Below are 21,922 nucleotides of genomic sequence, written 5' to 3' on the forward strand. Positions count from 1 at the left end.
CCAAGGCCAGGATTGCTCAAAGGATATCACGGGAAGATTGCTCGGCAAAACGATTGCGTTATGAATAAAGCGGCTATAGAGAGCGCTAGTGCGAAGGGATGGTAGTTTCAAAAGGTATTAGCAAACGTATTTGTTTAGATTTGCGTTTTATCCAAATTGGAGAGTGGTATGCTAAGATTCATTCTGACTTGACGTATTTGAGGTAAAGTGTTATTAAACAAAATTTTAATAAGTGCTAAAAGGAAACCTTTTTAGTTTACTTTTTTGCTACTAAAGAAAACAAACTAAGCATATGACCAAATAAGGAATTTATTTATTTTAATAATTAATAATTAATGCAAACAATTTTTTAAATTTAAAAGAATTTCTGAATAAGTTAAATACGTTTCGGTTTGTACAAAACAGGAATATGCTTGTTCTTGTCAATCAGAAAAGCATCTAATTAAAGCTTTTGTTGAAAAATATGTATGTAAATACATACAAGTGCAAGAGGTTTATTGATATTCATACATCACATCTATTGTGTATGTATTGATAGAGAGGGATCTAAGAAATAACGGCAGCGGTGCCTTATGGTTGTCCCCCTCACACATCCCTCTTCAATTAGCGTCAGTCAGTTTTGGCAGCGAGCTAGTGCGGTTCATATAATCTAAATGAAAGTGTTCTTATTTATCTGGTTGCTTGGTGGGACAATTTTATATTAAAGATTTCTATAGCTTTAAAGTACTTGTTGAGCAACTAAGAGTTTTTGATTGCTGTAGAGTAAATAAATCGGTGTAGTTCAATTTCCAAATTTTGCTCGGAGTTCAACTCAATCATACAAGAAGAAGCTAAGCAACCAAAGCTCCGATGTAGAGTGCAGCAGTTCTAGCAAAAGCTACCAAAAGCGCATGCGCTACAAAATAACAGTAAAGCGCATGCGAAACTGGCAGAACCAAAACAAAATAGAAACTGCTGATAAACCTGCCTCTGCTCATCGATCTTTATCTGCTTGGCCCAACGGTATTTTGTAAATTATACCGGGATCCGTAAACGTCATTTTTGATCAACTTTGAATAAAAAGAAGATGTAAAAGTTTTTTTGTTCAAAGAAAATAGCTCATAATTCGAGGAAAAATTAAAATAAATTATTGTGTCCTATCCTAAACTATATTTATTTTCAAAAGCAAATATACGCCTTACTATTATTGTAACCTTGAATTCGAAATAAAATGTATCAACTTTAAAGCAATTGTAGTTCTGCCAATAGAAAATAATACTTAACATGCCCGAGAAGGTAACGATGTTTCATTAAATAAATTAAGAATTTCCAATTTTAATTGAAAAATATTTATCTATCCAATCTATAAACAAAATATCAACACAGAGAAATTCAAAAGTTTTGTAAAAGAAATTCTTTTCTTTTAATTCTTTTTATTAATTTATTATTTTTTAGTATTTAATAAAACAACTGAAGTCCATGCAAGGAATTAATAATCGTAGAACGTTTTGCTTAGCAAGTTACCAACGAATACTGGTTTTAACTGCCTGTTGATTCGAAACGGTTAACATCTTCCCTTAACGGTCGGCTGAGAACAGTGAGACTACACTTCTGTTCCACTTCCCGAATATCCACCGGGGCCCCCTGCCAACTGAAAACGGGGAAACGGAATGGAACGAAACGAGACGCTCGAAGGGGAAATTTTAAGCGAAGTGAAACGAAACCGATGCAAAGCCAGAAGGAACGCTTTGGACTGGATTGAGACAGGGGAAGTTGTGAACCGAAGAAATCGGAAATCTGAGGGATGAAACGAACAAATCACAAAGGACGAAACATCGTGAAACAGAAGGGGTAAAATCCTCTGAATCGAAACGAAACACTTGACAAAGGCACACTGCGATTCGCGAAATGCTCCGGATTCAGTTTGAAATTTGCATGGCTCAGCGAAGGACGTCGAGCGGGAAAAAGAGGCGCGTGATTCGAAAGGCCCAAAAATAAGGCATAAGTTTGAATTATTCGCGGGCGATAGTTTGTGTGCCACGAAAGTGAATGCATCGTGGCATCTCCGGATTCCAAATCGGAGTCCCATTCTGATTCTGATTCATCGGCGGCCGGTCTTTGTTGGCGCGAATGTGCACGGTAAAGGATGTGGGCGTGTTCGCCCCCACAGCCTGATAAAGTGAAGTGTCGCGGAGTGGCGCGCAGGAATGCCCCCCGTATTTCGAAAGTGTGCCGCGAAATCCTGTGAGATACGACTGTGAGTGCAATGTGTCCTTTATAAATCAGGGAAAATCACATTTTAAATTGCTGCGCATTAGAACGGATACAGATACAAAGGCAGGGCCACACGGAGGCAGAGCCAGCCAGGCAAGATCGAAAGTCAAACGCCGTCAAACGTTGATTGCGTCGTCGTCTATCCACGAAACGTGAAAAATGAAAATGGAAAAGGAAAAGAACGATGGCGAACGTGAAGGATTTGACTGATGTGAATGGAGTGAAAGATGTGACCTGGCCGGAATCCGCCGCTCCTCCCTCTCCGAGGTGGCACGTGCTATTGCTTGGCCCCCATCTATTTCAATTTGATTATATTGATGAGCATATGATGTAATATATGGAAATCTAATCTGATTAGAGCCAGACTTAGGCCCGCGCAGAAGTCGTGCTCTTCCATAGACTTTAAAACTCATTAATGTGCAGAGACACCACCAATCCTCCGGGACTTAGATATCATTAGACTGTCGCAGGCGGGAGCTAACATGCTGGCAAATCAGAGAGAGCTGTTGAAACAGGTGCCAGACTTGGCCAGGATATCGGATAGCTGTTCTAAAAAAAAACCCAAGAAAGCATTGAAAACAAAAAAGGATTTTATGCTTGGCAACGCAAAGCAATTCGGAAAAAGTATCACATATCACGACACGGGGGGCAACCTTTATTAATTGAGGGGAATTCGACAAAAGTGAAGTATCAACAACTGCCAAGCACCTCTCTAGGAATTCAGTCATCGGGAGTGCGAAGTGGGGGAGGAGGACACCGAGCTGGCGAGAAGATGAATTCAGTTTTAGTTCAGATTAAGTGAGAAGGGTGGAGGAAGAAGGTGTGAATTGATGGAGATTTTTCAGTAATTCAGGGAATTCTTAGTATAGGCACTAGACGTAGCACTTGGAGTGGAATAAAATTCTAATATTTAAATATAGAAAACCTTGTTAAGGCTTCGGAAACAGTATTGAACATTGCTTAACTGCCTACTTCTCCCAATTCTCCCCTCTACTGGTATTACTTTTTGCTTGTTTATTTTGTATTTACTGAAGGGGGTTACTGCCAAAGTGAAAGTTACAATGTACACTGTTTGGACGAGACAGACGTTGGTCAATATTGGAGTAAAAATACAAATTTCTTTAAATATTTACAATTTACAATTTTACAATTAAGGGTCGTATAGCAAAATTATGATATGATGCTCTTATATAATTCATATGTGGAAAAAAGTCGAAGGAAGCGTTAACTGACCTAATGAGTAGCCTTTTTATCTATATATTTACTATATATATTGCTTATAGGGATCATTTTAACAGATTCTAACACATTTTAAAGACAAAGCCCTCTATCCGTTGTAAGATTGAGATTTATTGAGATTTAACGTGCAATTTTCAGTAAAGCCAAAGTCGCATTAGCTCAAAAGTAAGACTCTTCGGATCCTACATTTTTTAATGGCAGAAAAATGAGTTTGTTTTTAATATAAACATAATATAAAAATAAATTAAGGAGATAAAATAACAGATTTGCCATCCGTGAAGTTCTGCCAAGACTTTTCTTTACGGTTTTCAAATTATCAGGCTTGAAAAATTAAATATAAATCAAGGGAACTTTTTAGAATTCGCTTAACGATGTGATACCTTAGCTGCTACATCTACAGCTACATACAAACTCGTACATTAACATATTGTTTCTTAAAGAAAACTCCAAAGTAATCCCCTTTGGTGTTGGTCTACTCGTTTCATGCTTCTGCACACATTTCTCACTTTTATCCAGTTGAGCACACGTTGATTTATACTAAATCCTCTTCAAAAACAATAATACTTTCCTCTGAGGAGTAAAAGAAATATTAATATGAAAAGGCCAATCTTACGAGCATCCAAATATACATAAGTATATAGGCAAACAAAGTTCAAGGGGGGATTAGTTTGTGGCACATGCTTAGCTGCCCTTCATAGTTGACTCCGCCTGTCCGGGGGAGTATTAGGAAAATCTAGGAACAGCTAATGGACTAGATTCCACTCTGGAAAAATAAATATCAATTTGTTGCTTAGCCACTCTAATTACTCCTTCTAATCGCCCCATGTTATGGAGTGCAATAATGCATTAGGATTTCCCATTTTTTGCTATTTGGGGACTTCGATTTGCCAGCTCTGCCAGCTGAGCTGTGAGCCGGTTAAATGGGGCTCTGGCATTCATTTGGAGGAGTCGACACAGTTTTGCGGGCAAAACGACTATTTGGCCAACAAAAAATAACGAGCAAGCCATTAAAAATTTGCCAAGCTCAGCAGAAGTGGCGGAAGTGAAACTAATGGAGAGTGGAAAGGGAGGAGCAGGAGGAGCAGGAGGAGGAGCGGGGAGCCATGCAATTCATTAATTTATTGACTTATAATCAAGCCAGCCCAAAACTTATGCCCAGAGGCAGAGCCGGATAAATATCCATTTATCACATAAATAGAATGCTAACAGCAGTGAATCCTTGGTGGTTTTCCGTTTTCCTCCTTTTCCTCGGACCGAACTTATATTTTTGCCTTTCTAGCCTTTATATAGACTTTCCAGCCTGGCTGCTGCGGTTGGCTTTGCCAAATAAAGCAAAAATAAGTTAAAACATACGTTCTCTGCGGTCTGACTCGGTGAAATAAAAACAAGAGTCCTGGCTGGGCCAGAGGCGGAGAAAGACAGTCACGTCCGCACTGCTACGACCCCCTGGCCGCGCAGGGAGAAATGTGGTATGCAAATTCAACCGAGAAGACTTCATAAAAGCAATGCAAATAATTAAATAACAGAGCGAGAACAAACAGCACGGAGCAGGACCAAAATGACGTGCTACTCGAGCTGGCGAAACTTGGATTAACTAGCTGCGAGGAAATAAATACGAAATCCGAAAGCAAATCCCAAACCAATCCAAGTTCCGCCCAGGTGCGACAACCGACAGATGCCCTCGCCCAATAAAATGCCCTGGCGGGAGGGGGAGCGCCCTGCAGGAGGAGTGAGGGGACGAGGGGCAACCTTCCTGGCCGGGAGGAGTCCGGGAAGTGCCAGCATACTGTTGGCGTTTCTGGCAGCTGTCAGCTTTCGTGGCATGCGAACGCGTAAGTGTAAACTTCTTTTACTTGGGGTGATATGGGAATCCGGCGTGCACTTCTGGGCACGGATTTCACCGATAATTCGCCGCGACGCTGGGCGAAAAGCATTACGAAATATTTAATAAGAAGTTTCTGTTTAAGTTAATTAATATATATTTATGAGTTCTGTTAATTAAATATGTTTTCTTTCTTTTGCTGTTAACTTTGATTTTATTAACTGAATGTTGTTGATTAAAAAAAGGTTATTATGATTTTGATCCCATCCTATTCCTAAATTTATTCCGTATTACCCTATTAAGTAACTCATAAAAATAAAAATATAATTAAAAATCCATATCCACTAATTAATTTAGTGAAATATTTCAGTATCCGCTTGGACTTTCCCTATCAATCCCATCATAAAGCCCCGTTAACACTTCAACATTCCGAATCAATGTTTTCGAACTCCGAACCAGCCGCCGTAAGCCATCCAATCGCGTAACCAACTGGCAGCAATCTCTTTATCCCTTTGGCATACGAGTCCACGGGGAAAATCGCTTCCAGGAACGCCCCAGAGACCTTGTGTTTACCATGCGAGTCTGTCCCATAACCCGAATTCGGAATCCCTGCACCCCTGTCCAACTTTCTGGCTACGTGCTCTGCCCTTTTCGGGAGTCGAGTCGGGCAGAGTTGAGTGCCATGTTTCATGTGCCCTGCTGTGCTGCTGTACAGCTTTCCCGCTTTTCCGTTTGGTGCTAAGCTTTTGTTTTTGCATGCATAGTTAATTCAATTTCGCACATTTTTGTGCAAGTGTCGAGTGAAGCGTTTGCCAAATTTAATTTACATGATGAGATTTGCTTGGCTGCATTGTCGTTGGCAACTCGTTGGCACGATTTTTATAAGCTTGTCGAGTTAATTTAATCGTGCAGTGCAAATTTTCATTTAGTCGAGCGCACACACGCGCACACGCTCATATGATTGTCAGACACCTGTCACCCGAAAGGAAATCTTCCATTTTCGGTGCCAGAAACTCATTACGCATACGCAGCGTGTGAAGATTCTGGCTCTGCCTAGGCTTGATATTTGCCCTTCGTTTTTCGAGTAGTTTATGAAAATGCCTGGCATATTTTCTAGCCCGGCCTAATTGGGGCGGGCCATGTTAGCCGTGTGTGTCTGTTTCTGAATCTCGAGTTGATTAAATTTTGTGCGTGCATGGGATGGTATGGGTTGGGTTGGGGATGAGATGCGGTGGTCTGTTCAACAGGTCGGATGTGTGATGTGATTGTTCTCCCCTGTGAAATTACAACCGGACCGTGCTGTCTATGCATATTGCTTTCATCAGATTGTCTAATTCACGGTTGGGTTTAATTACAGGTTTTTCCCCTAATTTCTGAATAATTTTCTCCAAGCCAGGATTGAATAAATTACGAGGAAGCTTTCGATTCAGCATGAGTGAACTCTTGCCCGAAATTGATTTCACTTCTATGGGAAGCCTCTAATATTCCAGGCACACTTATTTATTTATGCTCTGTGCCAGACAGATCTCGGCCAAATATTTGCTGACGAAACGCTGTCTTGGGGTGGTCTCTTAAAGGCGCTTAAAGTCCTTGCGGCTGAATAATTGCCAAATAATATTTATCATCTTGTTTTTGCGTTCAACTGCTGCTGCTGCTGCTGCTGCTGCTGCTTCTGCCAGATCTAATCAATCTCAGTTGAACTGCTGGCAGTGCCAAGGCAATATCATTAACAACACATGACCCCATCTCCACTTCCACTTCCACTTCCACTTCCGCACTCATATGTGATATAATTAAATTGGGCAACAGCGAAAGGCAAAAACGCAAAGGACCACACACACAGACTCGTGGCTAAGACAATGGGACAAAGCGAGAACAGAAATAAGTAGACACTCAAATAACACTTAAGCCATCAATCAGCGCACTAGCCAAGGTCAAAGGCAGCGCCACGCCCATGTCCATCTCTGTTAATTATGCCACGGCCATGGACCGCATACAAAACAGCAGCAGTACCAGCCACGAAGGCGAATTCAACTATGTTTTATGTAAGAGATACAAGTATTTACCATAGAACGGCTCCCAAGACAAATGGCGGTCAAATGTCACGTTTAATTTATTTATGGCCAAAACACATAACCTTTGGAGTGGGTTAGAGGGAGAAAAATAGGGACTCGAGCGATGGGCGTGGCCGAATGGCAACAAGGACCGAGCTTTAATTAAATAACTGCGCTAAGTGGAGCCAAAGAGTTGGCGTCGCTAATACAGCCATTAGCCGAATTCGTTGAGAGCCCATAAATTTCGCAGTCCAGCTCAGGAATCACATCGGGAATAATTCCCGAACTCTGTACTCCCTTGAATAAATTCCGACTTACTCAATTCGGAGGCAAGGCGATACTTCAGACTAATAAATAGCCGCTGGCGGCCATTAATTAACTCTGGATTGGCATGATGTCTAAGTTTTCATATGCAAGCATTATGTTTTTGAGAAAAGTTATATTTTGTTGGAATTTATGGCTGCTACTTTATGGTATACATGGATATTCCACAGTTTGGGAGCTTATGAATTGGAATAACAAAATTCAAAGTTGTGCTTGTGGTGTAAATGCTGCGTTTTCTTCAGGGGCAATCTTAAATATAATCTTAAAATAAATAGAAAAGGAATTTATTTGATAATAATTCGAAAGAAATAGGTTTTTGATAAGAGCTCTTTAACTGAGCTGTAACTTAGGTAAGGATTTGTAAGTTTATAGAAGGATATCAACTAATTTGAGAGCCTACACTTTACAGTCTTTAAGGTTATTCAATTTGGAGCATAAAGAACTTTACATCTTAGTTCTTTAAGTACAGTAATGACATTTAGATGAATGATTGCCACTCTTGCTATGGTCTACTCTCGAAGAGTAAATATAAACATAATGTCAAGCTCTTCTTACTTTTGGAACTTAAGGCCTTGTTAAATTTCTCATTTCCAAGAGCAATCCCTCTTACACTTTGAAAGAAAATACATAGAAATATTAAATATTCTTTCGGAATTTCGTTGATAGCCTTTAAAACCCTTAACTAAACTACTCCTCGAATAGTTTCACAATTACTCCTGTCCAATAAGACCTGCTGATGCCCATTTTGATGGCAACATACCTATCCATGCTCCCCACTTGATACGCATATTTACTGAGACAATAAATTGGGCTTTGGACAAGTGGCCAAGTAACCAGCTACTACATACATTTGTCCCTTAATGGACACACACGAGGATGTTTGGGCCACGTTTTCGCATCGAGTTCGTACGACCTAATGAGCCCCCGACATCAATATTAAGCCTAACATAACCGCCCCGCGGCGAATGTTGTTACGTATTTGTTTATTCATGCGTGTAAATTATGAGCAATAACAACGGCAGTCCCATCAATGCGGAGGACAACAATCGTCAATCAGGAGACACGAAAGCAGAGAGCGCTGCGAAAAAGCGGGCGAGAGGAAACGCTTTAAAGCAATCGAAGCCAGTCGAGTGCTAAATGGGCATGTCCCCCTGCCACGCCCATCTGGCACTCCCACTCGCTCCTGCACTTAAGCCGTGTAATTGCTGTGTGCGAGAGCTGAATGCCACAAAAAGTCGAAGTCGGCCCACTGTCGTCAAAGTGAGCGATACGACGCGTCGCCATTTGGCTTAAACAAAAAAAATATGAAATAAAACGGAGGCATTTGACTCAAACAAAAGGCGACTATACTATGCTCTAAGGGGAAACTCGTAAATCTCGAAGAGTAACTGGAATATTAGTTAAATAATCTGCGAAATGTCAAGTAATTTGTATTACCAATGATGGGTTTTGTGGCATTAAAACAGAGAGTGTTTAACCTTAAAATGGCTATAATTTCACTCCATAACAACTTTTTGACTTGAATAAATAAAGAAGAAAGAGAAAGTTTAGACAACTGAACAGGCACTGAGAACTTTGTCTTATCTTCAAATTTATACGTTCCCGCAAAACGTTTCTAAAATTCAATCAATTAAAATAAAAAAGAGTAAAGAAATCACCCAAAGAAGCTTCATTGACTGCTGGATTTTGGCTGGCATATTTACCTAATCAGAACGCCGTCATCAATCCATCACAGCCTTAACCCTCGTCAGGAATCAGCTGCTATCGGGCCATCATGGGCCAAGATCACAGCGCAGTCCATGAGACCAGCCGGAGTTAAAGGGTAACCACAACAAAACGTGCAACCATTGATAAAATGTGCGACGGCTGCTGATGTAGGTCGAATCCGGACGAGGGGTGCTGGGGTGGGGATGGAGCAGGAGATGCGAATGGAAATGGGCACGGGGAATGCAGGAGCTGGAATTTATGATTCCATTTTTACTTCTCTGCTCGTTCTTGCAAACAGCCTCCGGCCATGTGAAGAGTTTTTTCTTTGGGAAATGCGAGCGGGGAGAGCGATGCGGGGCATGCAAATGGTTGTGGCTTGTGAATTTCTCTCGCAACAATGAGAAATGCTTCACCGTAGCCGGAACCCCTGCCCGGCGTCATTGGCCTCAAACCCCGCCGCCCCCTACAGCCAACGCCCCTGTCGACAGTCTCCCTACACGGATGAAAATCAGATGGCCCTGTTTTTGAAAGTAAATTACAATTTTCATTCGGGTGCGACAGTCTCTTAATTAAGTGCTTTTGTCTTTAATTAAGGTATGATTAAGTAAGGTTCATAATTCTAGAGAAACATCAGATCGAAAATGTATTTTTATGCCGCTTTTCAACTCATAAATTGTGATCTTTAAAATGAGGATAATTGATCTGAGACTTCTTCAAACTATATCAAGTTCAAACTAAAATGTCTAAAACTAATATTAGAAATATTTCGACTCCTTTTCCCGCAGTGTACCTTCCCCCTGAGTGTGTGTGACAACCATTCGAACAGTTCGATTATGCATGTTTTGAGCTTGTACCGCGAAAGGGGGGGAAATCGGGGAAGTTGCTAATATTTGCTGAATGCTGCGGACCAATAAATGACAAGTTATGCCCTCTAATTAATGCGCTTCAACATGCGACAAGCGTGTGCGGCTTCTGGGCGAACGGTTCTGGCCTGGTCTAATGGGCGTCTCTTCTGGGTCTTGACCAGCCACGCCAACCCCACGGCATTTGGCTTAATTTCGGCACATAAATACCAATGGCCCAGGCCCCGCAGCCGCCAGCGCCAAGAAGGCCGGGCAGAAACCTCATATGGAGCCAGTTTTTGTGGCCACATCATGGCCGGTCCTGCGTTTCATTTTTCAACTGTCAGACTACCACACAGCCAGTGACACTTTTGACTCCCCCGCAGGAAGACGAAGCAGAAGGGGTTATCTGGTGGCGCCTCGGGCGTGAATACGTACATACATACATGGAAATTAAAATGACATTAGGTCAGGCGACCGTAAAAAGCCAGAGGTTTCATTATTTTTTTAGATTTAATTTTATGAAAGAAATCTTTCCGTTTTATCTTTAACGGACACTGGCTCCGGGCTTCCAAGGGCAGCCTTTAAACTTTATAATAAATCAAAAGCGATTAACATCTGAACAAATGATTCACAAAGTCAGCTAAGTGACGCGACTGTTAATGGTAACCACAGATAGGCGACCACGTTTTGGGGGCTTGCGTAACAGATATTGCACTTTGCTATTCTTAACTACAGGTGTATAAAATATCTCGCTTTTTTAATTACTAATTCTAGTTAAATACTTACCAAATATATCCAAAATAAGTCTTCTTTTCTGTTCCGTTTGCAATGAGCTTGCAATTCTTTAGAAAATTCGGCAGCTTAGTGTTGGTAAACGTCTTCTTTTTGATCATGGAATGCATGGAATATTTTGCAAATGAAAACGCGGAATTTGGAACATTGCGGTAAGAACTATCGCACACTAATTGGCTCAGTCTGGGTTAAAGTTTAAAGTGCTCTAATTATCATCTTTAGTGTTATTTTTAGGGACCAACAATATGGATTTATTTAAAGAAATACTCAATCTTTAAAAATAGTATTTGTGCCGGTTCATCAGGATGAGTTAGGCAACCCTTGACCTATTACCAAGGGTTGCCAAACTCACCTGAATGAACCACTAGCTTGCAGGTGCTTGCTCTTACACCTGTCATTTCTAGGCTTCAAGTTAGTTTGTGGCAAATATCCTACAAAAACTTACTTCCAATTGGGTGAATCTCGCCTCACTTTCTAGCTTGAGTATCTTTGAATCCTTTCATTAAAAAAAGTCTGAGGATGAATAATATACCAAAGAGTCAAAAGGCAGAGGATTCCCCCCGCAGCTCACGCCTCTCAAGGCAGGTACTCAGGAAACATCTGCCGAAAATTGATGCCATGCGGGAGCAGCGCTCCCTCACGATCGGAAGCGTTTCCCAAGCAGCTCTGGATGATATCTTCATGAACTGCCGACAGCTGGAGGTCTTGGTCCTGTGCGACATAATAGGTCCCGTCACCGTTTACGATATTCGGAACATTGGAAACTGCAAGATGTTGAAGGCGCTGCTGCTGCCAATGGAGATCAAGAATCCGGTAGCCATTTGCAGCCTGACGAACCTGACCCATCTCACATTTCAGCGGCAGGATGTTTGGCCCGAAATGGACTGGCTATCCACGGTGAAGGACATCGTGTATGCCAAGCGGTACGATCTCCAAGCATTCAGCTTTGATGGGTCTCGTCAGGTGTCTCCTGTGAACCTTCATCAGCTCCAGCTAGCCAAATGTACTGCTCTCACGGATTTAAGACTGACCAACTGCAAGCTTACTGACGTGGCCGATCCACCGTTTCCCTACTCCTGCCAAAGGATCTGCTTTCGACAGTGCTCCATGGTCAACCTGCACAACTTAATAAAGAACCATTCGCTGTTGGTCAAGCTAGAGCTGTTGGACTGCCAGGTGCTGTCGGAAGGCCCTCTCCTGGCGCCCATTCTAAACATAAGGCGGCTCCTGCCCGTCTTTAGTCAGCTCTTTCTCACATTCACCAAATCCACTAGGCTGCGATCGGAGTGCACGAAGTGGACCCAGAATGATGTGAAAGCCTTCAGCAAGTGGCTGCAGATACAGGAACTGAGTCCGCAGCAGGCAGGTATATGCAAACAGGCACCCGGTTCGGTGTCCATGAAGTTTACCCGCTCCATCAACTATATGCCAAATCTCCAGCTCCCGGAGGAGAGTATTCCAAGCGCCGCTGACATTGTCAAGGATCTTTAAGGGGATTTAAAAGAGCACGGCTTGCACGAATGTGATAATAAGTTTAATTACACTAACCAAGCCTAAGTGACTTGATTTTAGTATTTTTTCAGTATTTTAACAGGTTTCTCTTATGATGTTAAACTCTTCAAACATAATCACAATCAACTTTATAGTAAAGAAGTATCATTATTAACATAAAGAGTGCTTTAAAATACACATTCGAATACAGGTTCTTACTCTTTCAGAAATCCCCTCACAAAAGATACTCACCAACCAAATGACTTAAAAATTCTTGTTCCTTCTTAGAATGTATAACTAATTTAGCAGATCAGATTAAATACTAAAAACAACTAAAAGAATGCATGACTAATTCAACTAGAAACTTGTACTAACCCTCTAATATTTGATTTTAAAGAATTTCAATCAACAACCCCCTTTATTTTCCACAATGGAATTTTGCAACTTAATTGTGAATTCTTGTGGAAAGCACTTAAAGCCCCTCCACATTTGCACAGCCCACACTACAGGCCACTCACTCCCACCACTTAATGAATACGAATCCACGGAAGATACCTCCAGTCGACAGATGCCCCCATTCACTCCGAGTGGCACCCAGCATATACAACATATCAAATCTAACCCCGAAAGGCTTTCGCCCATATTTGCTTTAGGATCGCCGTTTTTCCAGCTGGATGGGCTTTGTTTATCAGAGAGCACATAAATAACGAAAAAGTTGCCAAAAACAAGGAGGAAAGTGAAATTTATGTGTACCGCATGTAATTAATAATAAAAGAAATCGCGCAAACGAATTAAATGGTTCTGTGTGTGTTTAACTTGCTTGTTAGCCTGTCCAGAACGGCGCTTAATTAGGCCAACTTCCCCGTGCACACAAGCCCGACACCCCGAACCTCCAGCTCGGCCCTTTTCCCGAACTTTATGTTTGAGCCAACTTAATGGGCTCCCAGCAGCAGTGCACCAGCTAATCGGGTTAACCAATCCCAAAAGCAATGTTAACCAGTTGTAATTGGGTGTTACCTGGACGAAGTGAGGTGATTGGACGGGGTGGTCAGGTGGATGGGTCAGGTGATGGCACAAAGCAAAGATCGTAAATGGTATTAACAGAGCTGGCAAGTCGACCGAGATTCGAATGGTTTCGAAAGAGTATACATAATCTTCTTGTGATTGGCAGTCTTTAAGCTGTTTTCTTTAATATACGAGTTTGATTTCAAATAGTATTTAAAATGCTTATATTAAGCACAAATAGTCTCAATATATTATTTTATTTATTTAAAATTATTCAATTTGCTGCATTAATTTCTGCTTCCCTTCATCTCTTTAGTATTTTAAACAAATGGCCCTCAATTATGGTATACTTTGTATTTTTTCATAAAACAAGTGAAGTCTAGTATAAAAATACTGACGTTAACGTAGACAGTTTTACAAGCACTGGAAGCTGCAGTCTTTCAGCCTGTAATTCGCTTTGTAATTCCTTTTTATTTAAGAAAGATATCTGCAGTGAAGAAAAAGTCTTTCAGAAAGGCAAAATGATTATCCTACAATATATATATATATATATCCTGAATAGTTCACATATATTTCGATGAATTTTTTGGGTTTTCAGCAATAGACAAATACCATTAAATTTCAGAAATAGCAATAAATTTAGTTGAATTTATAATAAACTTTTGCCGAAATCGTGTTAAACGCTCTGACGTAATCCGTGAAATGTTAAGCCCCGCAACATTTGGTTTTAATTCCTGCAGTGTCGCAATGGCTGTTCAGTTTCCAAACGATATAATCCATGCATCATCTCATGGCGGCAGTCCGATTAGACATGAACCCCCGACTCGGATTGGGACTGGGATTGGAACTGGGACTGGGGCTGGGTTTGGCCTTTTTCAACTTTGCACTCGAATGAATACGAAATTCACGCGAAATTCCCTGACAGAACCCACGACAAAGATAAAGTTTCCACCAGCAGCAGCCCCACGCCGAAGTCTCCCCACTTGAATTATTATGTTATAGCGCCAAGCTCAGGGTTTGGGGGCGTTCAGTAGTCCGTAGTCCATGTTCCGTGTTCTGTGTCCTGGCCTCTGTATTCTGTGCTCTGCGTCCCGAACCCGAAAAGTTTGCACCAATCATTGCTCAACCATTTGAGGAGAAATTTTAAATTTATTGCTCTAACAATGCGACAGCAAACAATAACATTAACAAACTAATAATTCAAGACCCTTTAAATGATTTCAATTATTTGCCCGAAATGTGTGTGACAAGGACGAGTCATGGGCATGGAAGTGGACGTGGACGTGGACGGTGATGGTGATGGGCAGGAAGTGGCATGGCAAAAGCCCAAAAACCGAAATCAGTTTATGTGGTTTACTGAACAGTTACACTAATTACCGCACAACAAAACAGTAGTAGCTCTCATTTACCGGTGTTGTTCTTGCACTCGTTGTTGTTGTTGTTGTTGCTGTTGTTGTCGGTTTCTGTTTTTATAAACTTTTGTGTGCAAATAGTTTTTAATTACGTAGATATGCTGGCAGCAAGAAAAACAATTGGAAATCTAACGAGGGAATAAAGTTTAAAGCTGTTGGGCTCTAGTTACTGAGTAGCCTCTGGTTCTGGAACTCTAGATACCCAGTAAGGGATTAGCTTGCCTTTCGTGAACTTAGGTTGCACGAAATAAAATCATCTTAAAAGTATCCTTTTTTTTAAAAGAGCAATCGGGTAACCGATGAGATGATATGTTTGTTAAAGGAAACTGGCTTTAAGTACGGCATGGTACAGTATTTATAACCAGCATGAAACGTCTAGTAAATAAACTTGGAATACAAACAAGTTTATCTCCTATTCAAGTCATTTAAGTGCACCTTTCTTTGTAATCACTCATGTGCTGCGTATTAAATCACTGACCATGCGGGGACATTGTTAATCTGAGACTACTTAAATCGAATTTCAATAAGTAAATAATTGTCAGAAAGGGACGGAAGAGCGGTGGGTAAATACAATTAACCCAGTCAGAACTTAATACCAAAAAGCAATTTAATGTGGTTTACCCGACTGTCCCTTGTTTACAGCTAACTTAATACCTTTAATAAGTCTCACGGGTATTATAAATACAACTTCTGGTTTGCTTCCTAGACTTTAACTAGCCATAATCGAGTTGAAACTTACGTCGAATCTTATTTATGCAGTGGTCCATGGCTGGTAACTTTTTAGAAAAATTAAGTTATTTAAAGCCAAGAACAGCAGCTACTTAGCCAGAACGAGGCAACTGCCTGCAGCTGTGCAATTGGAGAGTGGAAAGTGGAAAACTATTTCCGCGGATTGTTCTCGAGCAAAGCATTTAATAAAAATGTAAACTTGAGCGGAAACTCCACTGTAGTCCGCGGCCCCCTAGACTCGCTCACTTTATGTCCGCTCTGTGTGAGCATTTGGCATAATATTATTTACATAATAAATACTTAGTTGTTATTTGTTGGGCTGCGCGTAAATTTGCCGCCCGAGGCGAGACCGCGGAACGGGAAGGCGGCGCCCGAAAGTAGGCATTCTGGTGAGTGGGTGAGGGGATTAGGCGGCGTGACTGGGGTGAGTGTCCTTAGCCCACGCTGAATGTATAATGTGGGCGGCATGACTCGGTAATTCCAGGCCCATCTGCGGGATTTTATGCTCTAATAAAATTGCAATGTGGCCGCGAGCTTAAAGCTTGATTGGATCAGAGCAAGGACGTGGGACAGTGACCACTCCGCCAGCTCAGCCATTGTTTCATCAGACCTCTCTAGAAGTAAGAGATAAGTACAGTAAATTCTCAAGAAACCATATCAGGGTATCAATATTTTCAAACTATTTTCCATTTTGGATAAAAGCAATGCATGAAATTAGAATATTTTATTTACAAAATACCAATCACGGGTATATCTCATTACAGATTAATCAAAGTTACTAAAAGTTCCAAAATACTCTTTGCTACTCCGTATAAAACCTCACTGTTTCGCTCAAGGGAAATTTGGATGTTTTCATTCGCTTCTCTGTTCGATTAATCTGAAAATACACCAACTAGCCTACCAATGTTTCTTATACTGCTCGAGGGACACTTCCCCAGGACCCAGGACAACGACCATCAGCAGTCCTCCGACCACCGATAAAGTGTGGAAGCAGTCGTACTTCAAGAGATCCCTAGAGTCTCCATCTGCGAACCACCAGGCATTTGTGGCCACATTCCATATGGTCAGGATTAGGGAAAGGCACAATGCAGCCAATCGAGTGCGATAGCCAATTACGATGAACGACATCAGGATCAGGCCAAGAGCATTCAAGACCATGGCTGGAATGCTGAAATACTGCTGGAACAGGGTCAGATACATTAGGGCCAGTAGGATTCTTCCGGTGAGCTGCATCAGGTGCTGGGCTCGCCGGCTCACTAGGAGAGGTAGACCGGCTCCTGCTCCGTAGATGCGGCAGGCCACGGACTCCTTGTTCTCCACATGCAAGAGCAACAAGCCTCCAAGAAGCGAAAAATTTCGGAGAAGCAACTTCAGTTGGAGGGGCACTTCATAGATGTGAACCTGAAACGAAGGATTCTAAACTTTAAATCCAAATCATTTATCATAATATGATGATAAATTAAACTGCACTAAAATCAAGAACAATTATTAATATTCAAATTTAGGAAGTTAGCTAAAGTTACTTCTGTGACATTTACCTGGAGCAACACTAGGCTGGCCAGCAGGGTGACCGCAAAATTAGTAAATAGATGCAGCACGACCAAGGCACAGCCCACCAGCTGACCCAAGAGATTCAGAAGGACTATAGAAACCGCAAGGACGGGGGAGCACTGATGGTGGTCCTGCAGGAAGGAAATCTGCTCCACCCACTGGAACCACATGCGCAGGGCGTCCTCGAAGAAGGTGGCCACCAGGCAGAGACGAGCGACAGAGGGAAGAAAGGAGCGGCAGCGCCGGGTGACCTCCTCCCCAAGGTCTTCCGCCCTTTGCAGCCAGCGGGCTGCCGACTGGGTCACCAGCATGTCCCGAGATTCCTGCTCCAAGCCGCAAACTCCACTTACAAGCAAAGTGATTTCTCTCGGCGTCCCGGCTGACAGTCAGTGTCAGTGGCAGTGATAACAAACGGCCAGAGCCAGTCTGAGTAATCGTTCCGGTCTGTCTCTAGTCTGTGGCACATCTTGCAAAGATTGCTCTGTTACGAGGCTTCCGCAGTGGCCCTCTTCCAATCTTCCGGGCCCAGCTGTCGTTTCGGGAATTTCATTTTATAATGCATTCCCGCCTTATTAACATATATATTTTATTATTATTGTTAAACAAAAAAGGTTTATTGCAATGGTCTCTGGAATATGGAAATGTTAATTTGTATTTGTTTAATATTTAATATTAGGAACCGCATTATCTTTTATGACTCTTGATGGGCTAGAAAAGAGATTCACTTGAAGATACTTTTTAAGACAGTTTCAAAACGACAGACACTTCTATAATCATTAGCCCTTAAAAGTTTATTTGACACTGGATATTAGATACTGATATATACATATGGATTCATATACATATCTAAACAAATAAAACCAAATCAAACTATTTTGACTGCGGTCGTGGATCCCATGTCAGCTAAGCCTCTTAATTTATAAATTTCACAAATATTTTATAAGCATCACTGTCCATCAAAATGATCCCTCTCCGCTTTATCTAAATGCCATCATCAAATTATTTTACAAATTGAATTCAGTTTTTCATGATTTTCCAGTTCATAATTACCGCCTGAGCACCATTCCCCAGTGCCCCCAGAGAACTGCAGCTGGTGTGACAAAATGGAAATTCACACGAATTATCCCCCATCAATTGGGAGATGGCTTGGCTCCCCGGAAAAACCAATCCAACATCCCAAAACCCCCAATACTTGACCTGAAATGCAATCGATCCAAAGGCCCTAAGCAAATAAATTTGCATTTTCCATGATGGATTGCAATATGCTGCCGCAAAATGTATATATTTTCTAAAATATATCGCCATTTGTCAATTAATAATACTCAAAGAGCTTTGCCTAATGCGCTTAATTTTATGGTGGGAGATAACAAACAGTTTTTCCCCAGTTTTAATACTTTATTTACCCTTTGATTCGCTTTGGCATTCTCAATAAGCCAATAAAAATGCTTTACTTAGAAATACAAATTGACTTCATTTCTTGAATTTAAATGTTTTGAATGGAAATGCTGGTCCAATCAATAGATTTTTATACTTTTTTTTTAACGATTTGTTTTTTTCAAATCTTCTTTTCATTCTTCTTTAATTAATAATTCAAAAATGTGTTATCTTAATTGTTACTCACTTGACTTGTTTTTATATATATTTTGAAATTTAAAATTATTAAATTAAAATAATTTTACATAATAAAATATAAAATCAACTCATTCGGTAAGTAAGCCCCCTAAACGCAAATAAAAAGCATAAAGGGTATTCCATCCGCCGAACTTCCGTTAAAAACTCTTCACAGCCCTCAGATGACAGCTGCGTTTCGTTTGTTTGTCAGTTTGGCAGAAGCCTGAAATAATTATTTGTGCAGGGAAAACTTCGATAAGGTCCGCCAACTGATGTGCTGCCCATCATTCTTGACCTATTTTGCAGCTCTGGCAGCCACGGCTACTCCGATGGAGAACGCATCGCTAATTGCACCGCCGGCGACGGGGACAACCACAATGGCGGTGGGCATGGGATCGACGGAATCTCCTGTTCTGATGCTGAGCGACGGTCAGCAGGAGGAGGATGGCGACAGCACAGTGGTGGATTCCTGGAGCGACAGACCCGACACTGCAACGCTAACAAAGGGCTTTTCGATTCCCACGTACTTGCCGCCCTTCCCGGACTTTATTCCCGCCGATTTGCCGCACCTGCAGCGGAATGCCTCATCGAGAGCTGTGCTTCCTGCAGACAACAGCCCATCCGGCAGTCCGACGCCATCTAAGGCTTACGAGCAGTCCCGTCTGCACGCGTACGACAGCGAACAAAAGGCCCAGCAGCTGCGCCGCGAAAAGGAGCTGGCCAAGGAGCGGGAGCTCCTGCCACGTCGCCAGCTCAGTCTGCCTCCGCTGAACGCCACCGTCCAAGCTGGCCATCATGCCTATCTGCCCTGCAAGGTGAGTGGCAGAGGGGGCTGGGTGTGGACTCAGAGGGCCAAGTGGGGACAATGGGTAGCCATCCAGTTGAGTGACGTAATTGAAAGCGCCGAGTTAGCAGGCTACATTGAGAAGCAGACTTTCGTTCTCGGAAAACTTTCCTACCAAATAGGAAGAATTTTCCATGCTTCGAAAAAGTTTAGAACCTATTTTCTGTTCACAAATATTTAATATTTATTGATATTTAAAATACTTTTCAAAGAAATCAATGTAGTTCAAGTTCATAATAGGGAAATACTTCTTCGATAAAATATTTTCTAAATAGAAATCACTCTGCACGATGTGGGAAACGCTGTAGTTTATTTTATATAATATATAACTTTGTAAGAAGGAATGAAAATATATCTAAATATATAATATATTCGTATCTTTGAGAAATTACCAAGATATTCAGGAAAAAGGGGATTCAAATCAGTTTTTTTAGTTTTTTATTTCGTAGTTTAAATTCAACACGAAAGATTTTCTAATACTTTTTCCCCCTGCAGCTCAACCAGCACTCCGGAAAACCGCTCTCTTGGGTTCGTTTGCGGGATGAACATATCATTGCGGTGGATCACACAACCTTCATCAACGATGCCCGGTTTGCATCGCTGCTCCAGTCGACCACCTCGACGACAACCGTAACAGGGGCTGCCGTTTCAGCATCGGTGACCCCCTCGGTTGCCCCGGGAAACACCTCCACCTCTGCAGTGGGTCAAGAGAGGGGCAACGGCAGCAGTCTCAGCTGGACGCTGCAAATCAAATATGTGAAGCTGGAGGACGCAGGCTGGTACGAGTGCCAGCTGGCAACGGAGCCCAAAATGAGCGCCAAGGTGCAGCTGTTTGTGATAAGTAAGTGAAACGACTGCTAACAGACAAATTGTGCTACACAGAAAGAAAAATAATGGGATAAAATCCTAGTTAAGTCAATTTTATTTGAGCTTATTGAATAATATTCAGATACTTAGATACAAGTTTAAAGTTTTTTAAAGATTTTCGTAATTAAAAAGGTAGTTTTTCGTCCTACAAAGACAGAAATGTTTTGCTTCTAAAGCGTGCCAGCATCCTTGGTCAAAATTGGATGAAGGCGACATGACACAAACATTGTATGCTAATCCTCTATCGCCACCCACAGCACCCAGGACCGAGCTAATCGGCGATCGACAGCGCTTTGTGAAGGCCGGGAGCAAGGTGGAACTGCACTGCATCGTACGTGGCACCCTGGAGGCTCCCAAATATATATTCTGGTACCGAGGAGACCAACAAGTAACGGCCGAAAACGAGGCCAGCGGTGCCCAGAGCGGTTGGTACACGCAAATCGACAGGAATATCTTCGGCAGCACCGAGCATAATCGGAACACGGTGAGTGGATTTGGGCAAAACTGGAATTCTTAAGAGGATTTCTCACGAATATCGATTTTGCAGATTGGTTCCCTGGTCATTCCCCTGGTGCGCAAGATTCACTCCGGCAACTACACATGTGAGCCGGAAAACAGTGCGGCAGTCTCCATGCAGTTGCATGTCCTGAGCGGTAGGTGTCGCTAATTGGCTTCAGTTCAACATTCTGGAAGTTAGAATCTTCTTCTAACACAGAAAACACATTAAAAACAGCTTTATAATATACTTTTGAATTAAAATACTCATTAGCGAAATCTCATTCCAGGGGAGTACTCCGCCTCTGCCATAAAGTCAACAGCTGCTGGCCTGCATAGACTAGGCCATGGCTACAGCAGTCTCCACCAGTGGCTGATCTTCCTTCTGGTGGCCCTGAACAAGACATGAGTTGTGCTGGTGGAAATCCTATAATGGAGAGCGCTGGAATTATCATCCGATCGGGGTGTTTTGTCTAAGACATAAGTTTAATTATATGTTTTCTAGGTAATTTGCACTTACACTAAACTCAAAAGACGACATTGTTTATTCCGCTGACACTTCTTAAGGTCTAAGCTCAACTTTCCGAATATAAACAGCATTTTTATACAAATTCTAGACTTAAATGTTTTCCTTTACTCTAGTAACTAGGTCTAGTTAACTAAGAGATAAATTAGGCATCTAATTCCGAGTAACGAACATTTATTTGTTATTTGCGTAAATAAAGCCTAAGGCGTCTTATGTAAGGTGTGACTGATTCGACTAATTTTTGGAAATGTTGGTGTTTCAGAGGTTTTCTGATTTGTTCTCAACTTATGATTAGCAATGTAAAGACCCTTAAGAACTCCCTCCTAAAGGACTATTTGTATTGCTTATCCACTAT

General features: G+C 41.7%; 4 protein-coding genes across 5 annotated transcripts in view; 2 read left to right on the plus strand and 2 right to left on the minus strand.

Annotated features, from left to right (window-relative positions):
* The window catches only part of LOC108115038, a 23,791-nt gene extending 12,694 nt beyond the window's left edge, over positions 1-11,097 (minus strand). Inside the window, exon 1 of the mRNA XM_041817794.1 lies at positions 11,031-11,097. The gene's annotated coding sequence lies outside the window, so the exon portion shown is untranslated. The remainder of the gene's footprint in view (positions 1-11,030) is intronic.
* On the plus strand, positions 1,929-21,659 carry LOC108115035. Of its 2 annotated transcripts, none has more exons than XM_017226283.2 (7): positions 1,929-2,236; positions 4,772-5,324; positions 19,142-19,650; positions 20,175-20,520; positions 20,804-21,030; positions 21,094-21,199; positions 21,332-21,659. In XM_017226283.2, the coding sequence occupies exons 2-7, from the start codon at positions 5,168-5,170 to the stop codon at positions 21,448-21,450; spliced, it is 1,464 nt and encodes a 487-aa protein (XP_017081772.2). In that variant the 5' UTR covers positions 1,929-2,236; positions 4,772-5,167; the 3' UTR covers positions 21,451-21,659. The 2 variants fall into 2 exon arrangements, with proteins under 2 accessions (XP_017081772.2, XP_017081773.2); XM_017226284.2 differs by lacking the exon at positions 1,929-2,236 and adding an exon at positions 2,302-2,583.
* On the plus strand, positions 11,556-12,867 carry LOC108114924. Its single transcript, XM_017226111.2, has one exon. It carries the CDS (start codon positions 11,556-11,558, stop codon positions 12,525-12,527), a length of 972 nt encoding a protein of 323 aa, XP_017081600.1. The 3' UTR covers positions 12,528-12,867.
* LOC108115037 (surfeit locus protein 4 homolog) lies at positions 16,401-17,606 on the minus strand. Its single transcript, XM_017226285.2, has 2 exons — positions 17,212-17,606; positions 16,401-17,074 (listed from the first exon to the last, which is right to left on the minus strand). Exons 1-2 carry the CDS (start codon positions 17,533-17,535, stop codon positions 16,571-16,573), a joined length of 828 nt encoding a protein of 275 aa, XP_017081774.2. The 5' UTR covers positions 17,536-17,606; the 3' UTR covers positions 16,401-16,570.
* Positions 21,660-21,922: the final 263 nt, after the last annotated feature.

This window comes from Drosophila eugracilis, unplaced genomic scaffold (genome assembly GCF_018153835.1).
Source record: "Drosophila eugracilis isolate 14026-0451.02 unplaced genomic scaffold, ASM1815383v1 contig_1897, whole genome shotgun sequence".
NCBI classification, from domain to species: Eukaryota; Metazoa; Arthropoda; class Insecta; order Diptera; family Drosophilidae; genus Drosophila; species Drosophila eugracilis.